Consider the following 15,192-nt stretch of genomic DNA (forward strand, 5'->3'; position numbering starts at 1 on the left):
GAAGTACACAGGAACAGATGAATATGGTCATGAATATTAAAATGATAGTATTGTGGTTTACAATGTATATAAATAAAAATGATATTTTTTATAATATAAATCAAAATATAGTTTTGATTGGCTGTTATAAATCAGTATTTTCAAAAAGGAAAACCTGAGACTTTGTTGCAGCCATTTTATCGCTGGATTTACGTAGCAAGACGTCTGAAATGCAAGAGTCCCTACTTACTGTTGTGGAAAGCCCTAAAAATCCCCTTCCAAAGTTGTACAGCCCTTGGTGCTCTCTGAACTTGGTCATTTATTTGCAAGCACTGCCAAGGATTCCACAGTTCAACCCTGAGCTACATATATTCACTTTTATTGGTTCTTCCCAGGTTCTCTGCACATGTTTAAATATATTTATGCCACGTATTTGGAGGCTAAACCGTGAAAATCAGTCCCAGGCTTAAGTATACAGACACCCAGAAACTAAGCTGGTTTCAGCAAAATGGGGCATCGCTTGCTAGTCAGATGCCCGGGGGGGGGGGAAGGCTAGAAGGCGTTTCTAAGGGCAATTTTTGTCCTTGAAAATATTATGAGCTTTGGTGCAGAAGGCGGGGGGGGGGGCGAAAGGGAGGAAATCTGATGGCTTTAAGAAAACTTACAAGGTGGATTGGGAAAGTAAGCAGAAAGCCGTTACCAGGATCTAAGGCGAGGGGCACTGGGCGACTGCGAAGGCAAGTTAACAAGAGCAGAGGCGGGACCGACTCCGTTTGGCGGAGCCGGAGGACACTCTCTACAATTTTGTACGTGCTCTATGGTAAATGCGGAAGTCAGGAAGGACTCTACCTTGTTTTCTATGGACGGTGGGGTTGCATCGGTTTCCAAAAGGCGAGTTTAAGGTTTTTCCAGGTGGTGGAGAGGCTACGCGAACGTTACCATGGTTACCTCCTGGCCGGTTAGCGTTGCCTGTATCATGTGCTTGTTGCTTTGTCTTTCCTGCACCAGGCTTCCCTTTCCTGTCACAGAGCGGGAGGAAACCTGGTAATTTCTGAACAGTATAGTACTCGGCGGCCTTTTTAGGGTAGGTTAAAAAAAAAATTCCTCTGGTCTTCTGTCAACGAGGGTTTATTAGACGGGGTCAAATGGAAGAAGGGTAGTGCCCCTTGCTTCAAAAAGAGAGGGAGGTTGAATAACTATGGTCGCTGTCACGCGCCTGCACGTGAATATTGCAACATTTGGTTTAGAGATCTGCCTGGGTTGGTCTTGGAGCCTGCCTGGGTTTAAGCTTCAGATTGTACCTGGTGGTTCTAAGACTTTGAACAGAGAGGTTTACTTCAATCACTTCTTCACTGGGGATTGACTCTTTTCTCAGGTAGGAATTGTGGTTCTCCAGTCTCTGCTTTCACAATTGTGTTGGTTAAGTAGTTCTTCTGAATTAGCATGTGTTGAGATACCTAAATGTGACTTGAACTTTTTTGGTTCCCAAGAAATTATCATTATTCCTTTTTCCCTGTCTTTGCAGATGGCACCCTCTGCGCCCAAAAAAATAATGCTTCAGTGTCTAGCGCAGTTACTACAAGATTCTGGTGAGGTTCTAATAATGTGGAGAACTTTTCTTTGAGATATTTGGAAAATGGTCTTAGCTCTACTCTGAATGGAAATAAATCTGGTTATCCTTGCGTTTGCCTTGTGTCTATGAATTGATTGCTTAAATTAATAATAATGGTTGCATATTGAAGCTCTGAGTTCAGGCGCAGCAGAATTTTAGATAGGCGAAAACATTTAATTGAATTGCCATGGCAAGTATATTAACCAAAATTCTGTGAGTGTTTTTCTCACAGCAGGTACTTGTAATAGATATCAAAGATAATCCAAACTCTATAATGCATATATTAGGATAAGTTAACATATATTATGACCAGGTTTTATCCATATATAGGCTGTCCTCGAGTTACAATCACAATTGGCATTAGAATCTTGGTTACTGAGCAAAGTGGTTGTTAAGCAAGGTATCATGAGATTGCTCTGCTCAATGACTGCAAATCCAGCACCCTGGTTGTGATCATTAAGAAACTTTGCAGGTTGTTGGCGGACAGAGTTCCATGTAAGCAGTGTAAGGTGTCTTGTGGGTAGTGGGAGAGATCTGGAAGGATCTGCTCAGGATTTGAAAATCCTCTCTAATTAAATCCAAGCAGGATTTTCAACTCCTGAGCAGAAAGGCATGTGTGGGCGGCCTATGCCAGGCCTCCCCACCCAGCTGAAGCATTCTGTATTACTTTCCTTACTGTACTGCCTCTTAGAAGCTGAAAACCCTTCCTGCCAAAATCCAAGTAAGGTTTTTCAGCCTCTGTGAAGAGATACTTGTATGTGGCCTGTGCTGGATCTCCTGAGCCAGCCATCTTAGGTACCCTGTGCTCCTTACCTTCCACACTCTGCTTTCTGCTCGGAGTTTGGTTTCCTCTTGTCTTTAAGGACTGGCCGAAAGAGTTCAGTTCCCCTTCCATGCACCATTGGAAGAATCCTTCAGCGGATGCCATTACTGCATCTAACTGAAGGAGTTCAGCTCCCCTTCGTGCAAAGGAGGGAACTCCTGGCGGGATGCAAGAGCTAATCTCAGATCTTCAGGATTTGAGCTCTATTTCTGCACTGTGCTGAAGGAGTTCTGCTCCCCTGGTAGGCAGCTCTTTCAGCCAGCCGTCTGAGATAAGGCAGCGGCAGCTTGCAACCTTCCCTGCTGGCTTCTCCATTGGCTTTCTGTGGAAGCTAACATTGCAAATGACAATTATGCAATTGTGGGGTGCTTGGTAACCAACTGTAAATTTGCACAGGTTGCCAAGCATCCAGATCGTGATCACGTGACCACAGGAATGGTGATTCAACATTTTGCTGTAAAGCACCCTTTCTGAGGCTGTTGTAGTTCCAGACCATCATTAAACAAATAGTTGTAAGTCAAGGACTACCTGTATTCTGTTAAATAAGTTTCTTCAGGGATATGTTTTTCATCTCTGTTCATTCTTCATTGAGATAAGTTCTGTTAGCGTTGTTTAGGCAACACAATGAAACACAAAATGCCCAACTACTTTCTATGGTTAGCTTATAATTCTCTGCATGATACCCATCTTGAAAATTGGATTTGATCAATAAACAGTTTCAGTTAACTTAGTATATAACTGTACTTAGTCTTATGTTTTCTAAAACATTTTGAAATATAGGCTCCAGATTTCCCCAAGTGTCATTTCCCAAAGAAGAATAAATGTTTCACCTTTGCAAAGCATTTTTGTTGATTTTGTTTCTCACTAACCATAACTGCAGCTTTTCCAGTTATCTAGTTATGTAATCTGGGAGAGGTCCTCATATCATTGTAGTGAATCTAATGCTGAGTGGAATATGCTTCCTATAATATATCACTCTGTGGAGTGTGTAGAATAAGATGTACAGTAGTTTGCACCCCGTGCCTTTAAATGTAAGACTTTAGGCCAGGTGTAGCGGTAGATCTTGCTTTCCAGACACAACCCAGTATCCAGAAATTTGCTTACAGCAAAAGCCCTAAGATAAAACATGGTTTGTAAGGTAGAAGACATACACACAGAAATCAAATGTGGTTTTTCTCTGTTTCTTTGTCTGTCCAGGGTTTAATCATTCTTGTCTTTTCAAGACAATGATGAAGTATCCCTGTTTTCCCAGTGCTGAGATTAGAGACTTAGTGTTTACATAATAATTCTGTCCAGCCTGGCAACCGTTAGTTTCCCCCTTGCTAGCTTCATCCCTTACATTAAGGGTGGCAATTATGACACTTTTAGATTATATTATTGACCTTTCCTTCATGCAGTTATACTGTGCAGTGAATATACATTGCTCTGTTAATGCTAATGTTTCTTCTTTTTCTTCAGGGGACTTGATTCTGGATGGTACTAGCACCTTGACCTTGTTCACTTCCACACTTCAGATTCTTAATCAGATCTTTGATCAGTATCTGTTGCCACGAAACCAGAATCATGGCTTCATTGCACTCTCATCACACCCTGCTGAAACATCTGCTATTCTTCAAGCCCAGTTTCTCTTTGATGTCTTGCAAAAAACTCTCTCACTGAAGGTATGTCCTGAAATGTGAAATTCTGTGCATTAGATACCTGCATTGGGGAAAAACTTATCCCCTCTTACAGAGGGGTTATTTGGGTTACACTAATACAACTGAATGTTACCATTGTGCTGCATAATTGTGGGGAATCTGTGATCTTTAGATGTTGTCAAACTGCAACTTTCAACAACTCTAGTCTACATAGCCAATGCTGAAACCAACATCTTTGATTGATGGATTATGTGCAATCAAATTGTTTGCTGCTCTTAGCAACCACATTGATAGATAGATTTTCTCCATCCACATCTAGAGGACCATATGTTTCTCAACTCAGAAATTTAGATCAGTGCTGTTGAAGTTCCATCTTAAAAATGCTTTTACATAAAACATTTGTTTCAAATAATATGAAATCTTAACAACCTCTATACCACTTTCAGCATTGAGAAACATCACAAATTGCAAATCTAAATAAAAAGGTGGGAAAAGGGAAGGATCCCTAATGCAAATTGGTAAAGAGTAAATTGAACCAGGCAGTATAAAGCTCTTCATGGCTGTACTTTAGTTTTGGATATTCAAAGTTGGGAGAAATTAATTATTAATCTATGAAATGTTCTAATGTGAATTAGGTTATTAGTCCATTTAGTCTGCTGACTGGTCCTAGCTTTGGGAGATCTACAAAAAAACATGCTACATAAAATCTTTTCAGGAACATGATTTAAAAATTTGCTGGAATTGCCACACTGGAATTACAAAGAGGGCTTGACAAAGATGATGACATGAATTTTGAGAGAAGAAATGAAGAAAGTTTGAGAAGATGGATGATAGAACTTTGAGGATTTCAGAGATTGTGAGAAGAAAGAAAGTATACAGAATTGTTTTTTCTGATTAAGATAAAAAAATAGGTTTTCAGGTGATTAATATTTTATTGGGACTGGATGATGGTGGTTGTTTCTGGTAATGATTGTTTTTTTTGACTAGCCCTAGACTTTGATTATTTGAAGAGTAGAAATGAGGGGGAATCTGTTTACATGGAAAGGAATGATTCAAATTAGTTGTAATAGATATAATTTAATATTTATGTTATTTCTGATAACCCTTACTGGACTTTTGCTGATTAATATGAGAGATGAGGTTTTAGAGATAGAGAATGGGGTAAAGGATGGAATGTAGAGGTGTTTGATTGTATTTATAGTGATAAATTGTTAATGTGGATTATACTTGTCATGGATGAGGGGAAGAAATAAATTTTTCTATTTTTTTTCTCCACCCCTTTTTTCTTTTTCTGCACTTTTTAATTTTTAAATGTATTTCTGTACATGTAGTTATATTAGTTTTATTTTTATAACATAATCTTTAATAAAAGTATTGCAAAACAAGCATTGCTTTTTAAAAAACTAATATAAAATATAAAATAGCTATAATAACAAGCGTTTCCTGGATGTATAGTTCTGCACTTTTGTTTAGTAACAGCATAAATGTAGAATATTCTCCACTGTATATAGTGCTTAACTAAATGAATTTTATAATGCTCAGTATAACTCTAATCAGAAAATAATGTAATTGCTTTAAAAATAGGTTTATTTCACACAAAAATATGAAAGTTGATGATGTCCCTGATGAAATTACAATATGTCTAGAGTGTTCTCTGTTCTGTTGTCTAGAAACTATTGTGTGGGCAATAGCAGTTTCTGCCAGGCCTAGTTGGCATAGGATTGAGGAGGTGGTGAACAATTGGTAAAGGAACTAGCTTCCTCTTGGCTGCAAATGTATATCCATGCCATCTGTTCAAGCAGACAAAAAGCAGATTGGAGATCTGGGATGTGCTGGAATCAGTATTCATGAATGTTTAGCAATTTAGCCCCAAGATAACTGAAGAGACATATAAAGGTATATAACAAAGCTAGATGAATGTACATTATCTGATTGAAGGTGGAGGTTTTCGTCAGTAGTAAAATATTACAACTCTGCTCCATAAATCTCAGCTGTCTGCATAGATTTAAACTGAAAAGTGTATACAGTCTATTAAAATTGCAGATATATTTAAGTATAATCTGGAATGTGTCGTCTTTCTGCAATTGTTTTCAGCAGGGGAAATGACAAGTCCTTTGGGGGAAAATTAATATTCATTAAATACAAGACTTGTATGCGACTCCTTTTATTTTTAAACTTTATCAGGAATTATTTGTGTGAAAGAGGATTTTTTTTAAAAAAAATCACAAAAAGTGATAGATTTTATTTTTAAGATCTGAATAAAAACAGAAACTATATTATTCTGAAGTCTAGTCTTTTTTTTTTTTTTTGCCATGTTTGTTATATCTCCTGGTCTTGGGTATTTCGAGGTTAGAGATTCTGTGTAAAGAAGTGTACAAAACCATCCCAATCATTTTCAAGTTAGAAACTGAGGAGGATGGGGTAAAATCTATTACAGTGTTGAAGAGAGACAAAGTTGGAAAGAAACTTCATCGGGAATGTACTGTAGATTATATAAGGCTTCATTAGAGGCAGCGGGTCTGAAGCAACCGATCAAAATTGGGCAGGTACCATATTTTATTCTTTTGAAATTTGAGGCTTCTATGTTATACTTTTTTTCCCTCTATAATTGCTAACTGTGCATATCATTGCTATGTATGGATATCAATTAACTTGATAGCAAATTCACAACTATTGGGTAGTAAAGCTAAGGATGTGAAGAGATTAAATTTATGTCACTCAATCAAGCTAACGAGTCTCTGCCTTTGTTTCCTGTCAAAGAGAATCTTATTTCTGTTGAAATGAGCTTTGTGGCACCAGTAGGCAAATGACTTGTAATCTTTTTAGTAAGTTCAGGCTTTGATAGTCATGAAACATTTAGCAAGAACAGGGATTGTATACAGGAATGGACTGAAATATGCTTCCTATTTTGAGATATTTATGCTGTGGCACTTGTTTAATTTAGTGTATGAAATTAATTGAAAAACTGTATAGGTAGTTCTCGACCTATGGCCACAACTGAGCCCAAAATTTATGTTGCTAAGTGAAACATTTGTTAAGACGGTTTTGCCCCACTTTTTGATCTTTCTTGCCACAGTTGTTAAGTGAATCATTGCAGTTGTTAAGTTAGTAACACAGTTGTTAAATGAATCTGGTTTCCCCATTGACTTTGCTTGTCAGAAGGTCGTAAAAGATGATCACATGAACCTGAGACACTGCCAATGTCAAAAACATGAGTCAGCTGCCAAGCTGCTGGATTTTGATCATGTGACCAAGCTGCAACAGTTGTGTGAAAAACAGTCATAAGTCACTTTTTTCAGGGCCATTGTAACTTTGAACAGTCACTAAATGAACTATTGTAAGTCGAGGACTATCTGTATTACTATTGAAAGAATCTGAATTCAAGTTTAACCTTTAAATGAGAAATGAGATAAAATGTTGAAACTATTCATTACAACAAATGGTCTATGACGGGGTAGGCAACCTTGGCTCTTATATGACTCGTGGACTTCCAGAATTCCTGAGCCAGCATGGCTCAGCTTGGAAACCTCTCCCTTTCCCCTCAGCATGGCTGGCTCAGGAATTCTGGGAGTTGGAAGTCCACGAGTCATAAAAGAGCCAAGGTTGCCTACCCCTGGTCTATGAGAACACACAAAGCTTGCATAGTGGACATTTGGGTAAATGTGTGCTTGAATTGTTACAGAGAGTTCACTTATTTAAAAAAATTGAAACCTCTTTGACAAAGCAGAAGGGAACATGGTATCTCAGCCTCCTGTCATGGAATAGAGACTTTGATGATTATCTAAAGCCCTCACGTCTATTTATTACTATATACCATTTGATGTGATGATAACAGCTCCTAATGCATGCCTCTGCCCTCTTCCAAATTTCTATTCTTCTGAAAAAAATGTTAGCTAAATAATTAGTGTATAGTCAGCCTTTATATCTTTAGAATCACTTTATCATGAGAAGATTACAGTTGAAATCTCTATTTAAACCAGTGTTTCTTAACCTTGACCATTTTAAGCATTGCTGGCTGTGGAATTCTGGGAGTTGAAGTCCACATGCCTTAAAATGGTCAAGGTTGAGAAACACTGATTTAAACAATCATCTTTGCTCCATTTTGTTCTTCACAGAGCTTGCTTTGTCATAGCAATTATTTTGCCTTTAGAGTGGGTTTGGGGGCCTTCTGGGTTGCATCATATGCCTGCTATCTGTAGTAGATGTTAGACTTTGCTTGGCTTTCACATAACAGAATGTAGAATTTAGGTATATGTTTTGGCCTATGCAAGAGCAATTGTGAAAATTATTCTGATGAATTGTGAGGTCAGAGTTCGTGACAAAAACACTGAGGAATGGCACAATAAAGTAGTTTAATATTACATAAAAGATATTACATAATATAACGTAAAAGATAATAAATGCATTGTGTTGCTTGTTGGAACTGTAGGAGTAATTAATAAATCATAAATAAAATCTACAGCTATCCCATTTCCATCCTTTTTTACTTTGAGCTTTGTCTTCCTGAATTTGGTTTGGTGTGAAAAATTAGAAAATAAAATGAGGAAAATGAACCCATTTTCTCAGAATCCCACATCAGCTACTGTTGCTTCTCCGAGATGCAGAGCAATCCCCAATGAAAGTATATGCTTTAGGACTCTTTGTATTTATTGGTTAGCATGTAAGATTAGAACACTGGAATTCTAGCAACCACGTACTCAGGGTGTAACATTATGCCTACATAGAGTACATAGTTATTTCTAGTAATTATTCATTATTTCATGTGCTGGGTTTTTCATAATTGCTGATGTAAGGATGAACACATGAAACTTTGGGGGAGGCAGAATTGCATACTTGAGGATAACATGAGCTTGCAATATTGGATACATTTGCTAATAGTTGGTGTCACTCTTTATCTTGCTTTCAGCTGATATTTGTTCCTGATTGTTCTCTACCAGCACCTGTGAAGATTTCTCCCTTTAAATCATTGCGACGTTTAGAGGTGAGTTTCAAGTACTACTACAGAGTCCTTTCAAGTATAGAGTAAGTTTTGGTTTAGTATTATCTCTGGGAGCACTATGGGGTAAAGCAGTACTTCTCCCAAACATATATAGATAGCTGGATAGTGGGATATTTCATACCTAAGACTTTTTTTTTCCAGAATATTTGAATGTTTTTTTCAAAATATTGAAACTAATTTTAGTTTGCTGCATGATCTAAAAAGAGTCTTTCTAAATTTGATATAACAATTACACAATAGTATGGAAGATAGGGCACAAAAGAGCTCACAAAATTGTATAATCATACTGTAGCTCTATTTTTGCAAGATGGAAAAATACATATGAAATAAACAGGATCCTACTATGCCAGAGGTGGACAAAGCTGAAACTATACAACTTGCTTTTGATAACTATCAGGGACATGGATGAGGGATGTTGGCAGATGTTCAGCAACATCTGGAGAGAAAGAATTATTTACTGTCTAGAACAGAGGTCCCCAACCTTTTGGGCACCAGGGACTGGTTCCGTGGAGAGAGGTTTTTCCACGGACCGGAGGGTGTGTGGTTTTGTGTGCTGCCTGCATCCCGTGGATGGGGCTTTGTTTGTGCGGACTGGTTGCTGGCATGCTGTGGCTTGGTACTGGTCCACGGACCGGGGGTTAGGGACCCTTGATCTAGAATACTTATCCCTATACATACGTATACATATGGGATAGGATTATTGAACCTGTAATGAATATTCTTTTATATTCACTCTTCTCTTTTTGTTTCCTTTAGCTGAAATGTGTTCCTCTGCACTATCTTCAGGGACTGAGGTTTGTTTATTCCCAGTTAGAGGCATTGACCTGTTCCAGATGTGTGAATTCTCTGGAAGTGAGTGGTGATATTCCATATTGGATTTTTTTCTACCATCAGGAAAAGAATGGCTGGCAAAATATATGCATTTTGCACAGAATGTCATAAGGCACCTGCATTAATATTTTCCTGATGAGTTTTGTGGAACACTATGATTTTAAGCAGAAGTTCACATAGAACAGTGGTTCTCAACCTGTGGGTCGGGACCCCATTTGGGGTCGAATGACCATTTCATGGGGGTCGCCAAACCACGCTGTCCGCCATTTTTTTCCCTTTTCCCTAGCTGTCCTACTCCCTCTTATTGGTGGCCACACCCACTTGGGGGTCACCACAACATGGGGAACTGTATTATGGGGTCACGGCATTAGAAAGGTTGAGAACCACTGACATAGAAGAAAGGAGAGGGAGATATATATATATATATGTATGTATGTATGTATGTATGTATGTATGTATGTATGTATATATGTGTGTATATATATATATATATATAGGTCTTTGGTTGTTCGGGTTTTCTCCCGCGTAAAATTGGAAGTGTCTTGGCAACGTTTCGACGAAGTCACATTCGTCATCTTCAGGCTGGTGTTTTTTGCCTTAATAATATTCTTCTTCCTGGCAGCTTTTTGCCCACAAGAAGTTTTTAGTAAGGAAAAAATTGACTTAAGTCTTTCTCATTTCCTTCTTTCTCAGTGAACTTCCTCACAAATTGTATATTCCTATACTTGATTGGGTCCTATTCTTGTTTCTAAATAAATACCTTTTGGGAAAGATAATTGTAATGAATATTATGTATAGTTTAATAATGTGCCGTTACATATTCTGTGGAGGGTAGGTTGCTGTTTTACAAGACTGTGATTCATGAGCACATTTTGTAAAAACAAAATTGTGGCAATTGTTGAGAGCTATATAACATAAAGATACAATGTTGTACATTGTATAACATGAAGATACTGCTATGAAGCATATGAATTCTGATATGTTAAAGAAAGTGCCTTCTGTCAAAAATCTCATGGCAAATTGCAGTGTGCTTTCTTGGCAGTTTGCCATCAAAATTCAGCAGTGTAATTATTGGGACTAGAAAAAGGATTTTATATTAATAATATAAAAAGATATTAATAGTTGCCTATCCCTGTTTTAATCAGGAATCCTTTTGCTCACAATCTGCCCTCTTTGTGAATGTCTAACTCTAAGCCAATGGACAGTAAGGAGTCTATAATTATACCTAGAACATTCAAGCATCGCAACATTTTTCCCCCCAAGGAAATGGATATTTAAAAGTGCTTGCTAGTGCGAAATGTTTTTTTTACTTTGAAGCAAAAACTTAAAAGCAGGTTGCTGAGAGGCAAAAAATTAGGCTACCCTAATTTTATCACCACATGATCCATCTTCTTTATTTACAGGAGATCCTATCTGCATGTGGTGGAGATCTTAGTTCTGCACTTCCTTGGCTGGAATTACACACAGCCAACTTCAGCTACAATTCTATTGCAACCTTGGATGATTCACTGGTATGAGCGTTTTTTTTAAAATCCTGCCCTTTTTTTTTCATGTGCAGCTGAAGACAGCAATGATATAATATTCCTTCCTTCCCCTATTTTCCACACAACAACCTGATGAGTGAGTTGGACTGAGAAAGAGCGACTGGCCCAAAGTCACCCAGCCAGTTTTTTATGGCTAAATTAGGACTAGAAGTCACACTCTCCTTGTTTCTAGACCAACTGTTGTACAAGTAAGGTGTAGCAAATGGTGAAATCACAAGGTTTTTTTAAATGGAATACTGTAATAGGGTGATTGCTAGAAATAAGTCCACAATCTGATGGCAGTCTCACTAATAATTTTTTATCTATTGACAATCGTAGACAATGGAATAGGAAAGATTTTTGAATGATTGTACTATAACTTGCCACTTGACTATTGGACTACTTGTTCTTTGGATTTGATCTGTTTGTAATCTTTAAACTCTTATTCTTTCTTCTCTCTATTAAGCAATTATTAAATGTATTGAAGGCTTTGGATCTTAGTCATAATCTCATCCAGGACTGTCAGCACTACCTGACTGTAAGTATCTGGCAGTGAGCTCAGTGGTATCTTTCTGAAGTTAACTATGCCAATTAACAACTCTGATGACAACAGTCTGTTAAGAATGATGTTTTTCACCATTTAGGCAAAAAAAGCTGTGTCTGTCAAAAGAAGCATCAAATTTCCTTGAAATGTTCAGTGACATTTTATTTCCTCAATGCTCCATTTTCTTTGTTTCTGCTCTTTGAAGTTCTTGAAGTTTCTTATATCTTTTCAACTTATTAAGTTCAATAATATATAAAAAGTAATATATTCCTTCCTGTAACAGTTCTGAATAGGTAAAATATATACTAAAGGTAGAGTTATTCTGACATACTGAAAATATACTGTCACAATAATTTCCTTTTCAGTTTGCTTCTTTCTGTCTTCTGTCTTTTAAAGTTAATTTTTTTTTGGTGGGAGGCTATTTTTATTTTTTTTTATTTTTTACTTAATTATAGGTATGCCATCCTAGTAATCTAATTGTTTTTCATTTGCTTAAATTAAAAGACATTTTAGTAGTTTTAATTTCAAGTTTATAACATTTAAAATATATTGAACAAGTAAATAACATCTTGAAATCTTTGTGCCTTGATAGTCTTTTAATTTTTCCATAATGATACATCTAGTGGTTAAATATTTATGTTACCCATAAGAATAGGGACTTAAGTAGGTTCAAATTTAATGTAATACAAGAAACAAGACAAATTTCAGGGAACAATTGGCTTTCTTGCTGTGCCATTCCTTAATATTATTATACCTTTTGTGACTTATGAGTGGATAATTGTATGCCTTGAGAATTTTTCGTACTAGGTCATGTTTAGAACTATATAGATTAAAATTATTATTCTGACTCCTTTTTTACACCTTTCTAGTGGGGGTGGGTAATTATACTGTCACTTCCCAATATTTTAAGCTCAAGTAATAAGTAATATTTTTAATTATAGCAAGAAAATGGAGAAACAATAAAATACAATAAATAAATACTTTAGGGAAAATTTTAAAAAGTCAAAGCTACCATTCCAACGTAATATTATACAAAGACTTTAAATCACAGTTGAATATAGAACTATAGAGATACTGGGGGAAGAGGAATGAATTTGTAAGTGGTGATGGAATCCAGTTGACAGAATTAGATATGTTGCTGTTAGTATTTGGAGATAGGAATATTCCATAAGCCTTGTTAAATAAGGCCACAGCTGCATCTTGATCAACAGAGTGTTCCAACAATGATTAGCAAGTCAAGTGCCCCCGAAAGAATAAGTAGACTGGCATGGGTAGTAGCTTATCTGTTGTAGGAAAGTTTGGATCAAGACTGTTTCTGGATTCCTGGTTTGAATTTATTTTGATTAGATTCAAGACGAAGTGGGATTGTCATTCCTGGATTTCTTGAGAATGAAAACAATTTCTTATTATCAGTGCACTAATGGCACATCATTCTATAGGAAGTCCTTGACATATGACTATTTGTTTAGCGGCTGTTTGAAGTTACAGTGGTGCTGAAAAAAGTGACTTTCAGCTGGTCCTTGCACTTGTGACTGTTGCAGCATCCCTCCAGTCACATGATCAGAATTTGAGTCCTTAGCAACTGGCATATATTTATGATAGTTGTAGCATCCCAGGGTCATGTGATTGCCATTTGCAACCTTCTCAGCTGGCTTCTGACAAAGAAAGTCAATGGGGGAACCTCTATTTGCTTAATGACTACATGATTCATTAACAATTGCAGGGATTTGCTTAATGACCACTGCAGAAATAGTCATCCAATCAGTCACGATTCACTTTAATGAGTACCTTGCTTAGCAAGTGGAAGTTCCAGTCCCAGTTGTGGTTGTGAGTCGGGGTCTACCTGTACGTCTTTATCTAATGCTCTTTTTCTTATATTGAAGAAAAAAAATAGGGTAAGATAGTGAACTTTGCTAAGGCAGGCTTCTTTAGCATTTTGTTCTGTGTACTATCCAACTGTCCTTAACAAAGGCCACTGGGTAAATTTTAAGAACATTCCCTACAAGAGACTTAGCAGGTTACTCTAGCACTGGAATTCTGTAAAGACCGAGGGGATTAACGGGGCAGTCCAATTGCTTTTCAGATGGGAGAACTGCCAGTCCTCCTTGGCTACTGGCATCTTCTTGCTGTGTAATTACTGCCCTTCCCATTTGCAAGAGCCTCATGTGGCTGTCATGCGCTAGTTGGCTAAGAACAGAGTTAGGTCATATGCAGCATTGGCAGAGTATCTAAATATTTTAAGATAAAATGTGCTCTGCCAAGGACTTTAATCTTTTATGCTTTCATGAACACTTTTGATCAGATATGACTGGCTGATGGGAAACACTTTTGATGTGTTTGTATGAGGCCCCAGGTAGGTGGCAGCATGTAGCTGCCTTTGACTGATCTCACAGTGCCATGCAAGGTTGGGCCCGGGTTTATATTTGGATAGAAAATATCAGCAGGGCTGTGCCGAGAAGGAAATACCAGTGGGCTAAACTGGAAAGTAGAAAGTAGAAAAAAAAATGCCAAAAGAAGGCAATGGAAAATTATTATTGTTGTGAGAATGACGTGGTTACGAGGTTGCCAAGAACCGAGCTTGATTCAAGGAGAATTTACTTTCAGTGTGACAAAGAGAATGGAGAAGAATATGACCGAGTAACGCTGAGATGTATCGTCTTCTATCTGTAGGTGCTGATGGAGCTGGAATATTTAAACGTGGCATATAATTTCCTGCCTAAGGTGCCTGAACTCGGACTACATAGTCGGGTTAAACTGATGACCCTAATTCTCCGGTATAACCACCTAGCCAACATTAGTGGTAAGGATATAGTGAAAGGGCTAGAAGCTTTCATAAAATATTGGGCTAGATTGGAGATATGAAACACACGTTGAAAAAAAGTTGGCTTCTTGTCTGATGGTCCTTATTCTGATTGCTTCAGGTGTGGAACAACTGTCAAATCTTCAGCACCTAGACATTGCCTATAACTTGTTGCTGGAACACTCTGCCTTAGCGCCGTTGGCTTGGTTGCATAACTTGAGAAGAGTGAGTATTTACCGTTATTCTGGAATATTAGGGGTAACAGTGGCTCAGAGTAAGTGCTGTTTAAAACTACAGAATCTGGAGAATATGGCTAGTCGGTAATAATTGCAGAGCGCTAATTGGTGGTAATATTTCAGTATTGGATGAATTTGCTCTTGGGTGAGCAAGCAAAGGTACTGTATGTAGTAGTGAGAAATTTGGGCCCAGAATGTTGCTTCAGAT

General features: G+C 37.5%; 2 protein-coding genes across 8 annotated transcripts in view; one reads left to right on the top strand and one right to left on the bottom strand.

Annotated features, from left to right (window-relative positions):
- SLC4A3 (solute carrier family 4 member 3) overlaps window positions 1–948 on the bottom strand; it is a 53,819-nt gene extending 52,871 nt beyond the window's left edge. Inside the window, exon 1 of the mRNA XM_039354383.1 lies at window positions 829–948. The gene's annotated coding sequence lies outside the window, so the exon portion shown is untranslated. The remainder of the gene's footprint in view (window positions 1–828) is intronic.
- The window catches only part of LOC120312976 (serine/threonine kinase 11 interacting protein), a 37,666-nt gene that overhangs the window by 3,851 nt on the left and 18,623 nt on the right, over window positions 1–15,192 (top strand). For 3 of the 7 annotated variants that reach the window (XM_039354385.1, XM_039354388.1, XM_039354391.1), the window contains exons 1-9: window positions 923–1,063; window positions 1,505–1,568; window positions 3,873–4,075; window positions 8,958–9,032; window positions 9,807–9,902; window positions 11,285–11,392; window positions 11,871–11,942; window positions 14,619–14,748; window positions 14,870–14,973. In XM_039354385.1, the coding sequence (XP_039210319.1) occupies window positions 1,505–1,568; window positions 3,873–4,075; window positions 8,958–9,032; window positions 9,807–9,902; window positions 11,285–11,392; window positions 11,871–11,942; window positions 14,619–14,748; window positions 14,870–14,973 (852 nt within the window). In that variant the 5' untranslated portion in view covers window positions 923–1,063. Of the gene's footprint in view, window positions 1–662; window positions 871–922; window positions 1,064–1,089; window positions 1,355–1,504; window positions 1,569–3,872; window positions 4,076–8,957; window positions 9,033–9,806; window positions 9,903–11,284; window positions 11,393–11,870; window positions 11,943–14,618; window positions 14,749–14,869; window positions 14,974–15,192 lie in introns of those variants that run through there. The other 4 variants (XM_039354392.1, XM_039354386.1, XM_039354387.1 and 1 more) reach the window with 4 other exon arrangements.

The sequence above is a fragment of the Crotalus tigris genome, unplaced genomic scaffold (genome assembly GCF_016545835.1).
Source record: "Crotalus tigris isolate CLP2741 ecotype Arizona unplaced genomic scaffold, ASM1654583v1 scf7180000018550.1270297659:1495590, whole genome shotgun sequence".
In the NCBI taxonomy this organism is placed as follows: domain Eukaryota; kingdom Metazoa; phylum Chordata; class Lepidosauria; order Squamata; family Viperidae; genus Crotalus; species Crotalus tigris.